The sequence below is a fragment of the Nanorana parkeri genome, unplaced genomic scaffold (genome assembly GCF_000935625.1).
Source record: "Nanorana parkeri isolate BGI_ZX_2015 unplaced genomic scaffold, ASM93562v1 scaffold1196, whole genome shotgun sequence".
NCBI classification, from domain to species: Eukaryota; Metazoa; Chordata; class Amphibia; order Anura; family Dicroglossidae; genus Nanorana; species Nanorana parkeri.
Genome location: NW_017307464.1, coordinates 490546 through 511563, shown reverse-complemented (window position 1 = coordinate 511563; position 21018 = coordinate 490546). Strand labels below are relative to the sequence as shown.

At 39.9% G+C, this 21018-nt stretch overlaps 1 protein-coding gene across 1 annotated transcript in view; it reads left to right on the top strand.

Annotated features, from left to right (window-relative positions):
- Nucleotides 1–21018, top strand: part of PCLO (piccolo presynaptic cytomatrix protein) — a 118245-nt gene that overhangs the window by 16281 nt on the left and 80946 nt on the right. Inside the window, exons 3-5 of the mRNA XM_018568486.1 lie at nucleotides 2611–7309; nucleotides 7665–9655; nucleotides 17375–19541. Coding sequence (XP_018423988.1) covers nucleotides 2611–7309; nucleotides 7665–9655; nucleotides 17375–19541 — 8857 coding nt within the window. The remainder of the gene's footprint in view (nucleotides 1–2610; nucleotides 7310–7664; nucleotides 9656–17374; nucleotides 19542–21018) is intronic.

Sequence of the window (21018 nt, the reverse complement as noted above, 5' to 3'; positions counted from 1 at the left end):
TTATGAATTTATTTATTTCAAGAGAAAGGCAACGTGTTTTGTACCTACAAAATTGCTATGTTAATATATAGGTTAACTCCAGTAAAAACATTTTTGGGAATACAGCAAAATAATAATAAATTACTGCTAGTGAAGATTATGCTAGATTTGGATAGCTGCTCTTTACTGTAAAACTCCAAACTGCTTTGACAGTGACGTTTCCTGTGCCATAGGGATGTGAGACAGCTGCAGTGACTGTGAAGGGCTCCTGTCGTGCACCCTCTCCTGTCTCTCCTCTAGTCCATTCACAAAAAGGCTTGTATTCTTTCCACAGAAAACAATTCATTTTGTAAATGGACAAGGAGAGACGAGGGGTGGATAATTGACAGGATCTCAATCGACCATTTTCTTTTCACACAATGCCTTGTATAGACAAGGGAAGACGACGTGGAGGACAAATGGTGGAAGCCTTTTACTGTCACAGCTGCTACCTCCCATCCCCACAGCCCCAGAAGATCACTGCTGTAGGGAGTATTCGGCATCAAAATAGGTAAGAGTTTTAGAATAAAGATCAGCCAGTCAGACCTAGGACAATCTTTATTAGCATTAACTTATTTCACTTGTGTTGCATCCCCAAAACCATTTTTTCTGGTGTTCAGCTTTAAATTATATGATATAACCCAATTACATAACTGAATGAAAATCAGGAGTGCCATTAAATTAACATTAAACTCAGGCGTAAAGAGGAATGTAAGGACAGTTTCAGCACCAATTCAGAGATGATTTGAGGATCTACAGCTGAGTGATATACAAATAAAGTAAATTTTCTGTTAATAGTTAGGGTACTTGAATGCATTTTTTAAGATCTAACTCCTGAGTTTAGTGTCACTTTGATCATTATCTGCTTGGTATACCAATTGCACTGCCTATGCACCATATTATGTATTAGTGGTAGTTTTCTAATGCACCAATATTTTTCTTATTTATTATAAATATAAAAATTATAAATATACCTGGCAATAGTTTACTTGTGTACACAAGTACTTTATCATGATCTTGCCTTCTTCCCTGGGAAAATAGTTTTTCTATTATGAGGTCCCTTAAATCTTCCTGTCCCAACTGGAGAGATTTGCCATTGCTTCCTGTCTGTATAACCCCCTGTTGCCAGGATGGTAAGGAAGGGAAAATTCTAAATTAGGGCACAGAGAGCAATAACAAAACAAAAGCCTTTCTCACAATATCCAAAACTAAAGAAGGTTTTGGCTGTAATTGGGCTTTAAAATGAATACTTGACCTTTTTCATCCCCTCTCCTGCTTACCTTTTTGCAGGGAGGAGGCACAATCGCTGGTGATTGATTGGTAAGGTCTGCTGCAGACCTTACTAATCAATCCGAGTGCGCCACCGAAATAGCTATGCAGTCTGCATCTGACAGAGATGCAGACCGTGTAGCTGCTCCCACATGTCTGGTCCATGACCGTGTGCCCAACTTGTCAGCTGGCTGCGGGCCATATAGTACCGGCTCCCGGGCCGCAATTGGCCCGCTGGCCGGTACTTTGAGACCACTGCTTTAGTCTGACAATCTTCATTATATACAATATTCTTTTCCTAATGATAATTAAAATAATGACAGGGTCGCTGTTTTTTTTTGTAGACTGTACATACAATTGCCCCCCTTTTGTTATCATTTCTACTTTAAACAGTAGCAAAGATATTTTCAATTGCAATTGTTTGTGCTTAGCATGTTAAGCAATTGTTTGTACTGATTACATTTTTACATTTCTTGAAACCAATTATCTGTAGAGAATGATTTTCCAACAAACTGGAAAATCATTTTGATGGATATGTCTCATTTTATCTGTCATCATTAATTGTTTTATACCTAGCATTATGCAATGTTATTTTGTATTCATTTCCTATTCTGTGTAAATTCAAAGAATATTCAACAAATCTTCATTGATTCATACCAAAGTCAACCTATCTGTGACCAACCTTATCCCCTCTATCCCATTACTGAAGTGTCTTAAGTTGAGCATTTTCACATCCACTTCTTCCTGCCATCTCAGCCTGTCCTGTGTGTTAGATTATACTGTAGCTGTGACGGTTAAGGGAAATAGTCTGACATAAACTGAGAACTGGTGGCTACAGTGCAAAATGCTGTACTCCTATACACTAGGTACTATAAACATTTCTCACAGCAACAGGAGCACAGAGCTTGTCATTATTTCCCTTTTGTACCCCTTCCACCAAAAACATTTTGTGGGGTTCTTCATTAAATTATATATAGTAAATGTGGTGAAAATTCTCTTTGCAAAGATTGTCCAATCACGTGCAAGGAAAAATAACAGTATCTTTGTGTGCACATGATTAGATGCTGAAAGTCAGCAGAGCTTCGCCTCATTCACTAAGTTCTTCTTACATCATTTAGTCACGTGCAAACAAATATATTGGTGTTTTTTCTTTTCCTTGCATGCGATTGGTTATTCTTTGTAAAGTAATTTTTCACCACATTCACTAAGTTAAGTGGACCCCATTGTGTCAACAGATAGCAAGATTAATTACAAAGTTTATGCATTTAATACACTCTATTTCTTGGTTCATGGAAACGTTCAATTTTCTGTTTGTTTTTTTAGGAAAAGGAAGATGATAAATCAGACACCTCAAATTCGCAACAACAGAAAAGCCCACAAGGTCTAAGTGATACAGGATATTCATCAGATGGCATATCTGGTTCACTTGGAGAAATACCAAGTCTAATTCCAAGTGATGACAAAGATTTCAATAAAGAACATGTCAAAAAGGAGACCTTTTCCCATGAGCTTAGCCCTTCAAGTCCATCAGATTTAGCCAAGCTAGAGAGCACAGTTTTATCAATTTTAGAAGCTCAAACATGTGTTCTTACTGAAGAGGAAAAGAAAAAAGGCGTTGATTTATATGGAAAATATATCGGGCAGACCCATGACAGACCTAAGACTAAGATATTACCAATAACTCCAGAATCCTACAGCTCAGAAGATGAAGAAGAGATTCGGAAAGAAGAGGAGGTGACATTAAAAGACATTAAAAGAAATCTGGCTTCAAGGAAGGTCCAAAAGGATAATGTAAGTTCAGGAAAAGATGTTACTACCCATAGACGACATGATTCCCTGGATGACAGCAGTGAAAGTGAAAATTCACCTGTTCCACAAAGGAAAAGAAGGACTAGCAATGGATCATCAAGCAGTGATGATTTCAAACATGATGACAGTCAAGGATCTGGAGATGATGAAGACTTTATTCGTAAGCAAATCATTGAAATGAGTGCTGATGAGGATGCATCTGGCTCTGAGGATGATGAGTTCATAAGAACTAAATTAAAAGAAATAAGTGTTAATGAAAGTCAGAAAAAAGAAAATAAAGCAAAAGCAGTAACTGCAAAATCCAAACGATTAACAAAGAAAAGCAGTACAAGTTATGATGAAGATGGAGTAAGACGTCATTCATGGCACGATGATGATGAAGAGGATGAAGATGAGGAAACATATGATGAGAGTCCAGAGTCAAAATTTAGAGAAACTAAGAGCCAAGAAAGTGAAGAGCTTTCAGTTAGTGGAGGTGGAGGCCTTCGCAGGTTTAAAACTATTGAACTAAATAGCACAATTTCTAATACTTACCATGAAAACTCTGGTAAACAGTCAACTGTACTGTATTATGATGAGGAACCAGAACTGGAAATGGAAAGTTTAACAGATTCTCCAGAGGATAGGTCACGTGAAGAAAGATCTTCAAGTCTCCATGCTTCAAGTTTCACCCCAGGTACATCACCTACATCAGTGTCATCACTTGATGAAGATAGTGATAGTAGTCCAAGTCATAAGAAAATGTCAGGAGAAAGCAAACAGCACAGAAAAGCTAGACACCGATCTCATGGGCCTGTTCTTCCAACTATTGAAGATTCTTCAGAAGAGGATGAGCTAAGAGAAGAGGAAGAACTTTTAAAAGAGCAAGAAAAGCAAAGGGAAATAGAACAACAACAAAGGAAGAGCTCTAGTAAAAAATCCAAAAAAGATAAAGATGAACTACGGGCTCAGCGTAGACGGGAGAGACCAAAGACACCTCCAAGTAACCTTTCCCCTATTGAGGATGCTTCTCCAACTGAAGAATTACGTCAAGCAGCTGAGATGGAGGAACTCCATAGATCATCCTGTTCTGAGTATTCCCCTAGTATTGAATCAGAGCCAGAAGGTTTTGAAATAAGTCCAGAAAAGATAATAGAAGTGCAAAAGGTATACAAGTTGCCTACTTCAGTATCATTATATTCTCCTACAGATGTAACTAATGTTGCTATATCAGAAAGCAAAAATGGTCAGCAAGCTCTAAAAAGTGCTGAAGAAGCATATGAAGACATTTTGTATAAGGCTAAACTGTACCGGAATGAGAAAGAAACAGAGGACGTTTTTGAGAAAGAACCTTTATATGGGGGCATGTTGATTGAAGATTATATCTATGAATCATTAGTTGAAGAGAATTACGATCAAAACTTAGATTCCAATATACTATGCGCTCAGGATCAGGAATATAGAGTAAAAGAGCTGAAACATAGTTCAGCAGGAGACATTTGCAGAGATGTTGTTCAAACTATTGCAAATGTACAAGATGAATGTTTTACAGCAGAATCATTTCATGCTATTGTGCCTCAAGAAGATATAGTTTCAAGTTCCTACATTGTTCCAGAAAGCCATGAGATTATTAATTTGGATAATACTGATGAAAGACCACCCAGTGATGCCATTTCAGGTTTATATGACCTTATAAACTGCCAAAATGTACAGCTTACACCAGGATCCAGTCCAACACAGACTAGAAATGACTTTAGTGTTAAAGCTGATGTAGTATCTTCTGTTACCGTTGAAATAGATAAACCAAAAACTATTTCTTCTGCTTCCATGGAATCTTCATCCTTCAATACAATCCCTATTCCAGATGTTAAAATAACACAGCACTTTACATCAGAACTTGAAGATTATGTAGCCATTGAATATGCTACAGAAAAAGCTTCTGAAAATGTTAGTTCAGAAAGTACTGAAATATTTGTGAATGACCAGCTTGATTTCAGTGAAAGTGTGTCATCTAATGCCGACCTTCAAACTAAGTCAAAACCTGACTCAGTTGTATCAGAAATGGACTCTTCACTTATTCAGACGGAAATACAATCTCAAGACATTGAAAAATCCATTGCAGATCATATTATTATTTCAGTACCTGATATTTCCTTGGATGAAGTACAGAGTGGATCTGAAATTGTAAAAACAGATTTGGACAAATGTGAAGCAAAAAGCAAAGTGTATGCAAAGGATAATGCAGTTAATGACGACACAACTTCTGCAAGAAAAGATATTCAAATAAATACTGAATGCACAGTGTCAACAAAGCACACAGTGACGTCCACAGCAGTTACAGATACAATAACCACAGCACCCAAAATACCATCAGTAATATCAACAGTTCCCTCTGTGACATCAAAAGTAATATCTTTTTTTAGAAGCATCCCTACTGACTCTCCTGTTCCCTTGACATCTTCTACTCCTTCTCCACCTCCTCCTCCACCACCACCATTACCTCCAGCTACTCAGCCTAAGCCATCAGTGTATTCAAAAAAGAGGCCTGCACCTAAAATTCCATCTACAGCAGCAACAACAAAATCTTCTACAATTGTATCCAATGTAGGAAGTGCTCAGGTAGCCTCATCCTTTAAAATCACTTCCCCTTCTCCAGCTAAATCTCATGCTGTACCCCCTCCGGTTCCTCCAAAGCCATCTTCAATTCCAGCTGGGTTAGTTTTCAGTCATAGACCAGTGGAAACATCTACACATCAAAAGGTACCAAAACCTGTGTTTTCTGAACCCCAAGTTCCTATGCAAAAGAAAGCAGAAGCACAACAAAAAACACCAGCACATTCTTCTGCCACGCCTTTAACTTTAAACTTGGCTGCAACCACAGATTATGTGTTACCATCTCCTACATCTCCTCTTTCCCCTCATTCTAATAAATCCTCACCCAGACTAACCAAACCCTCACAAGAAACATATGTTGTTATAACATTGCCATCTGAACCTGGTACCCCGACTGACAGTGATATCACTCAAACAACAACATGTTGGCCTCTGCAAACATCGGTAAATAAAAAAATTCCACAAACTACAGAAACTGTGTTCTCTACTGCTCCTTTTACTAGAAGTAAGAACGTACCAGTATCTCAACAATCAGATGTGCTTCATAGCTCTCCTAAAATAATAACACATGAAATAAGCAAATCCGTTGTCTTATTACCTCAATACACAATCTCTGAATTCCCTAGGATTCCAGAAACTATTCATACTGAAAAGAAAATGATAGAGCAGATAGAACAGTTACCTCATACTGCAAAAGTTAATGAATCTAGTGATGTAATAGATTTAAGTACTTTAACCAAGGTAGATTACAAAAGCACAGATAATGAGACTGATAGATGTATGGATCTATCTTCTGCAACACTAGATGGAAAGCGTCAATCTACAGCCCATGGTGCACTCAGTCGGTCAACAAGTGCTGTCCAGCCTGCTATAGTAAACCTTAGCACTGCATCACCTGTTATTTCTTCTGTTTTACTGGTTACCGAATCTGTTACTCTCATGACATGTACAACAACTGTAAGTTACACATCAAGTTTAGATAGCCTTGTTGATTTAGGGAATTCAATGAAAGAACCTTTACAACTGACAACTGCTAGACAGTTTGAAGAGGAATATGCAAGATTTCCTGTGGAAACAGAAGTGCCAATTAACTTATCCATGGGGGTTCCAGCACATTCAGTGACAAAACCAGTCTCCGTTTCTTCAGGTAGTGTAACAGATGACTGTATTGATATATCCACATCTCAAGAATCAGTAGACAGTGGTGTAGTTGATCTTAGTACAACAAAATCCCTTAGGACAATAGTAACTATGGATGACACAACATCGGCAATTGTAACTGAAATAGTTGAGGATGATGATAAACCTGTGGACTTAACTGCAGGCAGAAAAGCAGTCTGTTGTGATGTTGTATATAACTTACCTTTTGGAAGAAGTTGCATTTCTCAACAACCATCCACAACTTTACCTGAAGACCGATTTGGCTACAGAGATGACCATTATCAATATGATCGTTCTGGGGTTTCAGGATTTAGGGGGGTTGGGAGTATGAAACCCTCGATGTCTGACACAAATTTAGCTGAAGCTGGACTATTTTTGTACAAAAGCAAAAATACTTTTGCTTATCCTGTTGGAATAGGTGATGTTGCTGTAGACCTTACATCTGGGAAAGTGACTTCAGGTCAGTATGATGTGCCAGCAAATCTTTCCTTAAAATGTGATTATGGTGTTCCCCATCTCATGTCCGGATAACAATTTTTTATTTTTGTCATTTTTTTTATTTTTGCAACATTGTGGCAAAGTATTTTTGAGTACTGGTGTATTTTATTTTCCATTTTATGTATATGTTTTGCTCAAAGACTCATGCATGTGCCTGCATGTTCCAAATATGATTTTGCTTCTTGTCCAAGTAAATCATTATCCTTGGAGATTTGCATGCAATTTTATCCATTTATTTCATCAAGACTGGGTGGCTATCCGAACTAGACATGAATGTTTTTAGGAAATGGACTGTAATCTATACCCTATAATTTCAGGTGAGGCTTTGGATTACCAAACCAAGACATCAGGGGCATATCCAGAGACAAGACAAGTAATTTCTGGACTTGGAATAAGTGCACCCCAGTATTCACAAGCACGGATGACTCCTTCTATAGTTCCACCATATGGTATGGGAAGTGTCTTAAGGTCTTCTAATGGAGTTGTCTATTCATCAGTAGCCAGTCCAGTGCCCTCAACATTTGCCATTACCACACAACCAGGATCTATTTTTAGTACAACAGTGAACGACTTATCCAGCTTCATTACTAGTGATGCAATAACTTCATGTTTGAGCCAGACTCAGCCACTGCCCAGGACGTACAGTATTTATACTTCAGCAACAGGAGATGTGACTGATGTAATGTCAGTGGTTGAAACTAGTTTACAAACATTTCCTGTTGAGGTTGCTGCAAGCACACATGCTGATCTTGTTTCACTTTTGACATCAGAGTCTGACACTTACTCTGAAATGACTGAGGATGAGGCGTCCTTCATCATGTCATCTGAGGATGGCAAACAACAGAACCTTAATTTGCAGCGTGAATTCCTAGAGCTGGAAAAACTAAAACAGCAGAGACTAGCTGAGGAATTGGAATGGGAACGTCAGGAAATTCAGAGATTCAGAGAACAAGAAACGTTAATGGTTCAGCAAAAACTCGAGGAACTGCAATCCATGAAGCAACACCTGTTGTATCAACAGGAGGAGGAAAGGCAGGCTCAGTTTATGATGAGACAGGAGACCTTTGCTCAGCAACAACTGCATCTTGAACAGATTCAGCAACTTCAGCAGCAACTTCACCAGCAGTTAGAGGAGCAAAAGTTGCGCCAATTGTACCAGTTCAATTATGACCCTGACAGTGCTCCTCCTCAAACAACTTCTGAACAAGTGATTTTAGAAGGCCAGTATACAGCACGAGAGGATGGACAGTTCTGGACTGATCATATAGCAACTACATCAACAGCAGTTGCAGGCATTGAGGTTGCTCCAAGTGAAGCATGGTATACTGTACAATCAGATGGCATTACACAGTATATTCAAAGGCCAGGCATATTTAGCTCTGTTTCAGAAATGTCTTTAAAAGATGTGGAGGTTAACGAGGAAAGGCAGCTGAAGAAGAGAAGTTCAATGCCAAGATTAAGTGGTATGTATGATGAATTAGATGGTGCTATACAGGAAGAACCCAGATCTTACAAACTGATAGTAGATAGTGGAGTACAAACTGATGATGAGGATGGAGCTGAAAACAGATATACAGGAAGAAGAAGAAGGTCCAAAAAGGGAGTTGATACCAGTGTGCAAACTGATGACGAGGATCAAGATGATTGGGAAATACCTGCAAGACAAAGAAGAAAATCACGTGCTGGAAAATATCCTGATGGAACAATTGATGGTGATAAATCTAGACCATTTTCCAAAGTATCTAGCATTGCTATACAAACAGTTTCTGAGACTTCAGTTCAAACAGAGCCACTAGGGACAATAAGAACGCCTTCTATAAGAGCAAAGGTTGATTCAAAAGTTGAAATAGTTAAGCATATTTCTGCTCCAGAAAAGAGTTACAAAGGAGATAGCTTGGGTTGTCAAACTGAAACAGATTCAGATGGACAAAGTCTCCAGTATATGACTGATGTATCACAAAGAGATAAACGACGTCCTACTCCTTTAGAAATAGGCTACTCCTCACATCTTAGGGCTGATTCTTCTCTTCAGGTTGCACCTTCCCCTCCAAAATCTCCCAAAGTTCTTTATTCACCAATTTCACCTGTTTCACCTAGCAAGGCTCTGGAATCTGCCTTTGTTCCATATTCAAAGACAATGTCTGATGACATGGACACTCACAAACCACATAGTGATAATGTACAGATTCCACCACCAAGTCCAAAAAGTGCAAAGATTATGCAACGCTCCTTATCAGATCCTAAGCCTTTAAGCCCAACTGCAGAAGACATTGCTAGAACACAGTTCCAGTATTCAGATGGATATACAGTAAGAATGTGTTTCTCTTCTTAAATATAGTTTAGAAGAATACATTATTTTCCATGCTAATAGCTGTATTTGATTGAAGCAGTCACTTCACTTAACTCCATTACAAAGACTAGAGGCCACCACCTAAAATTGGTGGAAAAAAAATTCCAGCACAAGGGGCGAAGGGGGTTCTTCACAGTAAGATCAGTTAGGGTCTGGAACTCACTGCCACAGGTGGTGATTTCAGCAAATAATGTGGAATTGTTCAAGAAACTTTTGGACGATTTCTTAAGGGACCGTAATATACAGGGGTACAGGTACTCCTAGAATGAGATCCTAATAGGTTGGACTTGATGGACTAATGTCTTTATTCAACCTCAAATACTATGTAACTATGGTCAGCTCAGCTGTACAGAAGGAATCACCCAACATTTATTGCAATTGCTGTTCAAGTTTAAATATACCTTTATAAAGTATCAAAATTACAGATAAGTACACTTCAATGCATTATGCATAATTTACTAAACTGTAATGCATTGGTTTAGCTGCCATAGCGGTTAATATTAATCCATGGTACTGTTTATTTAAACTACCATTGGCTGTTATTGATGAAAATAACAGTCACTACGGCAAATAAGGATCTTTATAGCTTAGTGAATTCAGTTATTTTGAGGTCCTCATCATTTTGTTCTCAAACTTTGTAATAAATGAAATTATGTATATTTGTTCAAAACAACTTTCTGTCATCAATAGCATCCCTTACACTTAATCAGCGTGCTTTGGTTCTTGATATATAAGGTTCTTAAAATCTGTTACCTCAGTAACCCTGGTAACAGTACCTGTGGCATGTAGTGCACCCACTTTGGTAGACTCTCTGTAGTCCCCCCGCATAGAATTTAAATAAAGATATATAAGATTTTTATATCATGCCAAATAAACCTCTTAGAAGTGTTATGTGACTAAAAGGTCTATTTTAAAAGCAGTAGGATAGTCATACTGGGGTCTTACCACTGCTTTAAATAAAAAATAAAATAACACACAGTACATTTATAAAGTACAGTGGCAATATGCAGAGAGAACTCCAAGGGGAACCATATTTTGTAAATGGGTCATACAATGTGAGCTACAGGGTGCATAACCTCGTGGAGTGTAACAGAGTGTGAAAAGCGATATGATTTATTTATTGTAATTGAGCTCCCAAATCACTTTACCACCTTTGCAGCGATCCTTGCTCCTAGGCTGCAACTTTTAAATTAAAAAGTAGCCCAAACAGGGTCATATGACATGATGATTTTATGACACTTTCAGACTTTATTATTTAAGTACTTCAGACTGTAATATTTAAAGTGACATTAAACCCTCAGATTTTTTAACATAAAACAATACTGTAATGTGTGCCTTACTGTAATCCATGGTAGTTTCCCTTCTCTTTGCTGATCTTCCTTTTAAATCTGTATCTCTCCTCATGCTGGGCAGAACTTCTCTTTTGCAGCAGACTGCCTTGTCTCTGAAATGGATACACGGTGTCTGTGTGAGGGTTCACAACCTGAGCCAGCACTACAGGAAGAGGCACTCAGCTGCGAGGGGAAGTTCTCCCCAAGCATGAGAAGAGATGCAGATTTAAAAGGAAGAGCAGCAAAGAGAAGGGAAACTACCACGGATTACAGTAAGGCACACATTACAGTATTGGTTTATGTTAAAAAATCTGAGGGTTTAATGTCACTTTAAGTATTTCATATGCTTAACACACCATGTATCCCATACTATACTGCAGATTAAGGCCAGGTTCACACCGCGTGGCAATCGTGCACAAACCTGTGCAAATGGTCACGTGGTCACGGAATTGCACACCATTTCTGATCAAGCTGGCGTGCCATTCTTTTCTAATGGCACCCCAGTTGAGCTAGGCAGATCGCGCAGTTTCCCACTGCGATTCTGCCCGTGCAATTGTGAAAGATCGCAGCGGAAAAAACGTGTGTTGCGGAAAAATGGTACGTCTCTTTTTTTCAGCGATAATCAATGGGGTCGCGCGGCTAACGCTGTATGGAAAGGCACACGAACACGCAGTCCCAGGACGCGTGTCGCGGGAACGCCCAAGTGTGCACCCGGCCTTAATAGCCACTCAAACTGCCCATGAAGTTTGGTTTTCTGGTCTAATGAACAAAATAATATTCTGTACAGAGGTGAATATTACTAAGAAGTCAGCTTAAATTATTCCGCTTAAACTTGATTCCTAATTATTGTTCAGTAAGTAAAAACTGTTCAATTTAAAATGACAGTTTCACATTTCAAGGATCATCTTAACTCATATCCTTATGTAAGGGATTACATAAGAGGGTCCAGAGGCTGAAACTACCAATGGGACCAAAAATAGAAGTGTTCCTTTAATTTTACCACATGTATAGCCCACTGCACACATTCAATACAAAATAAAGATGTTTTTCTTTCCTTCCCTTTCCTTTTATCTGCTTCTTGAGCCTCTTGTATATAAGGCTTACTAAAGACAATGCAAATATATAGGGTAACCTGCTTGGATTGTGGCTTTTAATATTGCCTCCACACTTACTTGTGCCCAATGCTAGTTGTGCATATGTTTATAAGGGCTCATATACACAAGCTATGATTTAAAACACTTAGCATAAATCAGTGCAATCTGCTAAATTAACTGTAATGCCAAGGGCTGAAACAAAATTAGGCCTAATCGGACATCCACCACTGCCCTGTTGCGGCATCAGGAGAGAAGAGAAACACACAGTTTTCCTGGTTACATGGAGCACTAGCCTTCCTCCCAAATGACAGTGATTATGCTTCCTAATTGGCCACTCAGCCAGCCAGAGCTGTCACATCTGGGTGGAGAGAGTTCTCAACTCCATGCAAGATCTAAGTCACAGCTTGGAGCTTACACAGGACTTTCACTTTTCACAATGTTGGCAATTTAGAGCAGCAGAGGAAAGAAAGGAAGGTAAAAGTTTGTAGCTGAGGAGGGTGGCAGTTAAGTGAACCTGTTGCTTTGCTCTGCAGAAGCAAAGCGAAGGTTTATTTTTGATCTTATCAAGTTAAAATAGACATCTATTTTTTGCAAATTTGTCACTGCTTCATCAATTACAAAATAAGTACATGTACATTTGAGTGCATAACATTTTTCATATTTGCAAATTATAAATGGAAACCTATAAAGAGAGAATATGAAGGCTGCCAGGCTTCTCCCTCTGAATATGCTACTTGCCTGGCTGTCTCTGATACTTTGACTCACTGACCAAGTATAAGTACGCAAATACAGATTTCTGGCTTTCCTCCTGATCAGCATACTTGTTGTCAGAGATTGACTTAGAAAGTAAAGGCCAACGTGTTAGCACAGGTGTCAGGCCTAAAAAAGCATTTGCATATCACGTCTTGATGACCTGATATATCCCTGCTTGTCAAAAGACAGTGACTCATCAAGTAGTGAAGGAAGGCCTAAATTATAAAAAGGGTCCTAAATTAACAACTGATTGACTATTCGTTATATTTATACTTAACCACTTGAAGACCGTGGTGATAAACCCACTTCCGTCCAGGCCATTTTTCAGTATTTAGCGCTGGGATTCTTTAACATTTATTCAGCTAAGCAATGCCGTAGCATAATACATTTTATATATTTTTTGGGGACAGATAGAGATTTCTTTTGGTGGTATTTAATCACCACTGTTTTTTTTTTTTTATTATTTACTATCAGGGTTATTTACAAAATGGTGAAGAGTTTGGAGAAGTCAGGAGAAGTGAACAATCTAGGCCAAAATAGCTGATTGGGAAAAATTCTCCAGTTCAGCTACGTTGTCCTAGATATTTCCCTTCTCCTGCTTTCTCCAAACTCTTCACCCTTTTGTAAATAGCCCTGTATATAAAGAAAAAAGTACCAAAAATGTTGGTAAAAAACTTTTCCCTATGTTATGTTATAAAACATTCCAAATAAATACATTTAGGCAAAAACATATTCTTTTCTTTGGTCACATCGGGTAAATAGATACCAAGCATGTCAAGCCTCAAAATTGCATGTGCCCGTGAAAAAACTATCATACCCAAAATTGTCCATAGGCGACACTGTAAAAGCTTTTACTGTTCATCGATGTAGTGTTTTAATGGGCGTAGAATTATTGCTTACACTGCAAAGTTTGCACATAGGCACACGCTACACATGTTTGTATGTGCATGCAGGGGGGACTTAAAATATTTTTTTGCGTTTTCAAATTTTTTAATATGTGACCCCCTATGTGATAGCACAAATACAGTGACAGGTCCTCTTTATGAAAAGATCAGGTATCTATTAGACTCCCCATGTCACCTCTAGACCCCAAAGAACCTAATGAAGCAGCACACATGCTTCACCAGCTTCCTCTTTGGCTATAGCAGTTGGAAAAATGACACTAAAAGCGGAGAAGTAATGTAATACACATGGCTACCACTTTCGGTGATCGGAGGAGAGATCAGCACACTTCCCTCCAATCTAAGTGCAGTGACCGACCTTGCTGGAGCCTAGGATAGCTACCAGTGACGGCGGAGGGGGGCGCACACTTCTTCAGCACTATACAAGTAATTGGGTGGCTCTATAGCTGTCTGAAAGTTTGTATGTAACATCACTGGCTTTAAAAATGTTCAAAGTTTCCTGCTGCGGGGGCACACGTGAGCAGGAGAGGGAAAAGGCATATAAAAACGTCCATCTCAACCCTCAAGTTTGAGCCGTCCAGCCATTCAGCACTGAATGGCAAGCAGTCAAAGAAGAAAGCCAGGATTGTGAAAAATGAACCCTTGCAGTGGGGCTACTCTAAGGGTTAACTGCTCATTTTGGTCTAGGGATGAAAAGCTAGGCTTCTTGGCTGCAGGGCTATTAGACATGAGGACACCGAGGGACATACCACAGCCAGACTGGAGGGGAGAGAGAGGTGAATGGTCACTACCACAGGACCAAGGATCGGGTGAGTATTTCTTCTTTATTTTCACCCCTATACAAAAACAAACACTTAACTCTTGCAGTGTTCATTTTACAAACTAAGACAAACTGACACAAATTACTTGTACTAACCAAAAATATCAGCTTAGGACTATGCAGATTTCATGTGTGTGTATATACCACAGGTTACTTTTTTGGTAGTCTAGGAGACTTTGGTGTCTTTATAAGCTCATGCAATATTTGTTGTATGTCCACTTATTGCATTTTTTAAAGTTGTTAGAATGGAGATTGGTGATTTATATTATACAACATTTTAACCAATGGTGGTCTAGCTCTGCTTCTTATTATTTTTATTATAGTGACCAAAAAATGTAGGCCAACCTAGAATATGAATGTTTCATTTCAGACCATATCAATTATTTGATGGAATTGATGGTCTTACAATTGTGCTAGTGTATTGTTCCTTCTTATAACATAGGGGGTTATTCACAAAGCTAGCCGAAGGATCAGCCGTAGCTAGTAGAACCGGAGGGCTGCTGTACGGGCTATTCACTATAGCCCGTACAGCTCCCGAAGTTGGCCGATCGCCTCCGTTGAGCCGGAGGCATATGCTTCAGCTCGACTGAGCCGAGGTGAAAGCCTGCTACTGACAGCTGGGCTGGCTCCAGCCACTTGCAATGACAGATCAGCGTGCCCTGGTTCCCAGGTAACCAGGGGACGCTGAACTGTCATTACAATGAGAGCTCAGCAGAGCCAGCTTTGATATCACGGCTGGCTCTGCTGAGCTCTCATGACAGTTCCTCTGGTTACCAAGTAGTGGTAGAGCAGTGTAAATGGGAGGACTTCAGTCAGAAGATGCAAGAGCAGAAAAATGAGGGCTGCGAGGTGTACTGATTCCTGGAAGTCAATAAGGTGGCTGGAAGCTTCCATATTGCTCCTGGTAAAAGCTTCCAGCAGTCTCACGTCCACGCCCACGACTTACAGAGCTTTGGATTTGACAATATAAATATGACCCATCATATCAAACATTGTCATTTGGGAGACCAGGGGGCGCTGAACTGTCATAAGAGCTCAGCGGAGCTGGCCGTGATATCAAAGCCGGCTCTGCTAAACTGTCATTACAATGAGTGCTCAGCGGAGCCGGCTTTGATATCACGGCCAGCTCCACCAAGCTCTCATTGTAATGACAGCTGGTCTCGGCCAATAGGAAAGTTGGTTGGAGCTAGCTATCACTGCTAGCTCCACCCAATCGTTTTCTACTTTTTTTGTTTACTGTTTTTCTTTTCTACCTCCGTGGTACCGTGCAGAATAGCCGAGCCAAATGCTGATCGTCGGCATCCGGCTATTCACTCACTGCTGTTCGGCCCCTATGAGAATAGGCCGAACAGCAGCGAGTAGCCTGCCGGAGGTTCGGCTCAGCTGATCCAGATGTTGGATCGGCTGAGTCGAACTCCTTCTGCTCTTCGGGGTTAGCATGCTTAGCATGTTCGGCCGACCCGAAGCCGATATACGGCTGGAATCAGTTGTACAAACCTGAAGTGAATAACTGAACAGCGTTCGTCTCACTTCACTCCGGGTCGGTTATTCACACGGCTGCCTTTGGATTAGTGTCACTTATTTATACTTGTTTGAGAATGCCTTAAATCCCCACTGATTGAATAAAATTCATTTAACTCTGTACATATTTTACAATAATCAGGTTTCATGCATGTTTAGACCAGGGGCATTGCAAAAAGGGGCACAAGTAGAAAAGTCTCTTTCTGAAAAGGTTTATTGGCAAATAGTGAGTGTGGCCATACTATGGCTAATAGTGGTAGTGGCTTAAAGGGGAATGGTTAAATAGAGCCTTCTCACTGTATACATTGCACACATATGCTACAATCCTTCTACACAGGACTACTCCTTAAAGGAGAACTATGGGGTTAAGTCTTTTCCCCATAGTTCTCCTTAGGGTAACGGGAGGACACAAACTAGCATCCTCCCATCACCCTAGGCTCAGTATACCGCGAGCTGTAGCTTGCGGCATACTGAGACGCCGCAGTATACCGCAAGCAGCTGCTCGCGGTATACTGAGACGCCGCAGCTGAAGTGGATCCCGACAATTGTGCCGGGAACAGCCCAGCTGCATGACTGACAGCTGGCTTTGCCTATCTAAAGGCAGAGCCAGCTGTACACGCCCCCTCCCCCGTCCGTTCCGCCAGTCAGCGCTAGCGGGGAGGGGGGAATCCAGCCCCTCCCCTGTCACGGCAGAGAGCCGTGACAGGATCAAGAGGTGAGCGAACGCCGGTATTTGTTCACTCACCTCCCGATCTACTGAGCCGACCTGTGACAGTCTCATTGTCACAGGTCGGCTAGAACTATGAGGTGAGTGAAAATCACTCACCTCATAGTTCTCCTTTAATTGCTGTGTCATAAGTTGAGAATCTTAAACACACACAGAAGACTCAGAACAAAAGATACTTTTTACAAATTAAACTCTTCCATTACCTATGCTTATACAGAGAACAAACACTTGTGTCTGAAAATAGTGGAATAAGGAATTAATTATACCTGTCTCAAACAGGTTTACCATGGGTATGAACAGTATTTGACACAGTCATTCTTCATTTATACAGACAGCGAAAATCATCCAGATGGTAGAATAGACACATTCAATATCATATTAACAATATATTACATTTTTAGTTGCCAGTTTTATATGCATGGATTTATGTTGAAATGGATAGGTTTTCTATTATGCTACTTTCTGTACGGACTGTTTTCAGTTGTTTAATGCAATTATTTACTGGTATGTTTTTTTTTTTCTACCTTAGACAAAAAGCATTCAAAGTGGTACTCAAAAGAAGGTAAAAAGAACACTGCCAAACCCTCCACCAGAGGAAGCTAGCAATGGCTTGCAATCGCCTTACAGCACTGTTGGATCAGTTTCTAGAAGAAGAATTTGTAGAACAACCACAATGGCTCGTGCTAAAATTCTGCAAGATATTGATAGAGAATTGGATCTAGTTGAAAGGGAATCTTCAAAACTACGCAAGAAACAAGCAGAACTAGATGAAGAGGAAAAAGAAATTGATGCAAAACTGAGATACCTTGAAATGGGAATTAATAGGAGAAAGGAAGCTTTATTGAAAGAGAGAGAAAAGAGAGAGAGAGCTTACCTGCAAGGTGTTGCTGAAGAACGTGATTACATGTCAGACAGTGAGGTCAGTAACACAAGACCAACCAGAATAGAAAGTCATATTGGCATAGACAGACCACAAACTGCCCCACAGCCAGAATATAGTGCTTATTTACCACCACAAACTCAGGCAGAAACTCAGTTTGCTCCACAGACAAGCCCTTACACTCAGTACCAATATCAGACTCCTACTTTGCTTACTCAAGCTCCAACACAATTTCCTCAGCAATCCCACTATCAGCCATCATTATATCATCAACAGGTTTCATCTTACCAAACTCAACCAGCTTTCCAAGCTGTGCCAACTATATCCTTTACTTCTCAGTCTACACCAACCCAACAGACTTCTTATCAACATGCTTCACAACTTTTACTATTACAGCAAAAAACTAGACAAGGTGCATTAGATATGGAGCCTACAATTCCTTCACACTATGATGTTATTAGAAACCAGCCTCTCATAATTACACCCGTTTCTACTGATAGTTACTCTGTTTCTCATCTTGGCAGTAAATACAGTACTTTGGATTTACGATTAGGACTAGATGAAAAAAGCAGCATGGCAAGTAGTCCAATGTCTAGTATATCTGCAGATTCATTTTATGCTGATTTAGAGCATCATGCCTCCAGGAATTATGTTCTCATCGATGATATTGGAGAACTTACCAAAGGATCTGGGTCTTTGAGCTCTGCATATGGATTACATGAAAAAGAACTTTCAAAAACAGACCGTCTCCTTCGAAGTGTTGAATGTAGAAGGACCGCTGAAGTAACAGACTTTTTAGCTCCTATTTCATCTTCAACCCGATTACATAGCTATGGAAAAGCAGAAGAAGATTCAATGGAGGATCCATATGAGTTAAAACTCCTTAAGCATCAAATAAAACAGGAATTTCGAAGAGGTACAGAAAATGTAGACCCCCTTGCTGGATTTTCACCCTATTATCATTCAGACAGTCTATACAGACACTTCCCAAAAACAGAAAAATATAGCATTAGCAGACTCACGTTAGAAAAACAAGCTGCCAAGCAGCTACCTCCTGCTATTCTGTACCAAAAACAGTCTAAGCATAAAAAATCATTAATAGACCCCAAAATTTCTAAATTTTCTCCAATTCAGGAAAGTCGAGACCTTGAGCCTGACTATTCAACCTATCTTTCTTCCAGCACATCATCAATTCCAAGCATATCTACAAAGGTAAGAATGCTTCAGGATGATATTACATATGGCTTAAGGAAAAATATTACAGATCAGCAAAAATTTTTGGGCCCTGCCTTAGGTCAAACCCCTGGATCATCTCTTAATACAAATCTGAGAACTGCATTGCAAGATGAAGTTGATAAACCTTATGTAAGTGGTAATAGATCAAGACCTTCTTCTAGACCTTCATCAGTATATGGCCTTGATCTCTCAATTAAGAGAGATGTATCAAGTTCTTCATTAAGGCAGAAAGCCAATGAGGGAGAGCAATTAGATGGGACATTTAGCCATGTAGCACCCTCAGGAAGAACAAAACCATCTAGTCTTCCTATTAGTCAAAGCAGGGGAAGGATTCCAATTGTAGCACAAAATTCTGAAGAAGAGAGCCCATTAAGTCCCGTTGGACAGCCAATGGGTATGGCAAGAGCTGCTGCTGGACCATTGCCGCCAATATCTGCAGATACCAGAGATCAGTTTGGTTCTAGCCATTCCCTGCCTGAAGTACAACAACATATGAGAGAAGAAACCAGGACTCGGGGTTATGATCGAGACATAGCATATATCATGGATGATTTTCAACATGCCATGTCTGACAGTGAAGGTAATCATGGCGTCAGACTGCTTTCCTACTATCACAACACAAATTTTCATTTCTATGCATGCTATTAATTTATTTTGTGATTGTTGAAATGTTTCTTTTCTTGTGTTTTTTTATGTGTTTTTCACTGTCATTATTTTAAAGTATTTTCTCTTGTTTAATATTTCAAACTTGATCTTTTTTGTTTGGCCCCCCTTTGTGTTATATTTGTGTTAAGGCTTTGTATAACACCTTTATTATTATTATTATTATTTTTATAGTTTCTATTATGATTCCTATTTTTTTCTGAATTGACATGCTTATTCCAACAAATTAGTCATGATTTTAATTTTTCTTCTGCCCTGCATAACAATGGTGTTTTTGTGTGTATATATATATACATATATATATACATATATACACACTATATTACCAAAAGTATTGGGACGCCTGCCTTTACACGCACATGAACTTTAATGGCATCCCAGTCTTAGTCCGTAGGGTTCAATATTGAGTTGGCCCACCCTTTGCAGCTATAACAGCTTCAACTCTACTGGGAAGGCTGTCCACAAGGTTTAGGAGTGTGTATATGGGAATGTTTGACCATTCTTCCAGAAGCGCATTTGTGAGGTCAGGTACTGATGTTGAATAAGAAGGCCTGACTCACAGCCTCCGCTCTAATTCATCCCAATAGATGTTGAGGTCAGGACTCTGTGCAGGCCAGTCAAGTTCCTCATCCATGTCTTTCTGGACCTTGCTTTGTGCACTGGTGCACAGTCATGTTGGAACAGCAAGGGGCCATCCCCAAACTGTTACCACAAAGTTGGGAGCATGAAATTGTCCAAAATGTCTTGGTATGCTGATGCCTTAAGAGTTCCCTTCACTAGAACTAAGAGGCCAAGCCCAACCCCTGAAAAACAATCCCAGACCATAATCCCCCTCCACCAAACTTTACACTTGGCACAATGCAGTCAGGCATTCCCCTGGCAACCGCCAAACCCAGACACATCCATCGGATTGCCAGACAGAAAAGCATGATTTGTCACTCCAGAGAACACGTCTCCACTTCTCTAGAGTCCAGTGGCGGCGTGCTTTACACCACTGCATCAGACGTTTTGCATTGCACTTGGTGATGTAAGGTTTGGGTGCAGTTGCTCGGCCATGGAAACCCATTCCATGAAGCTCTCCACACACTGTTGTTGTGCCAATCTAAAGGCCACATAAAGTTGGGAGGTCTGCAGCTATTGACTCTGCAGACAGTTGGCGACTTCTGTGCACGGTGCGCTTCAGCATGCGATGACCGCGCTCTGTCATTTTACATGACTTACCACTTCATGGCTGAGTTGCTGTTGTTCCCAGTTGCTTCCACTTTGTTATAATACCACTAATAGTTGACCGTGGAATATTTAGTAGCAAGGAAATTTCACGGAACACCTGAATCCAATGATTTGGAGGGGTGTTCCAATACTTTTGGCAATATAGTGTGTGTGTATATATATAT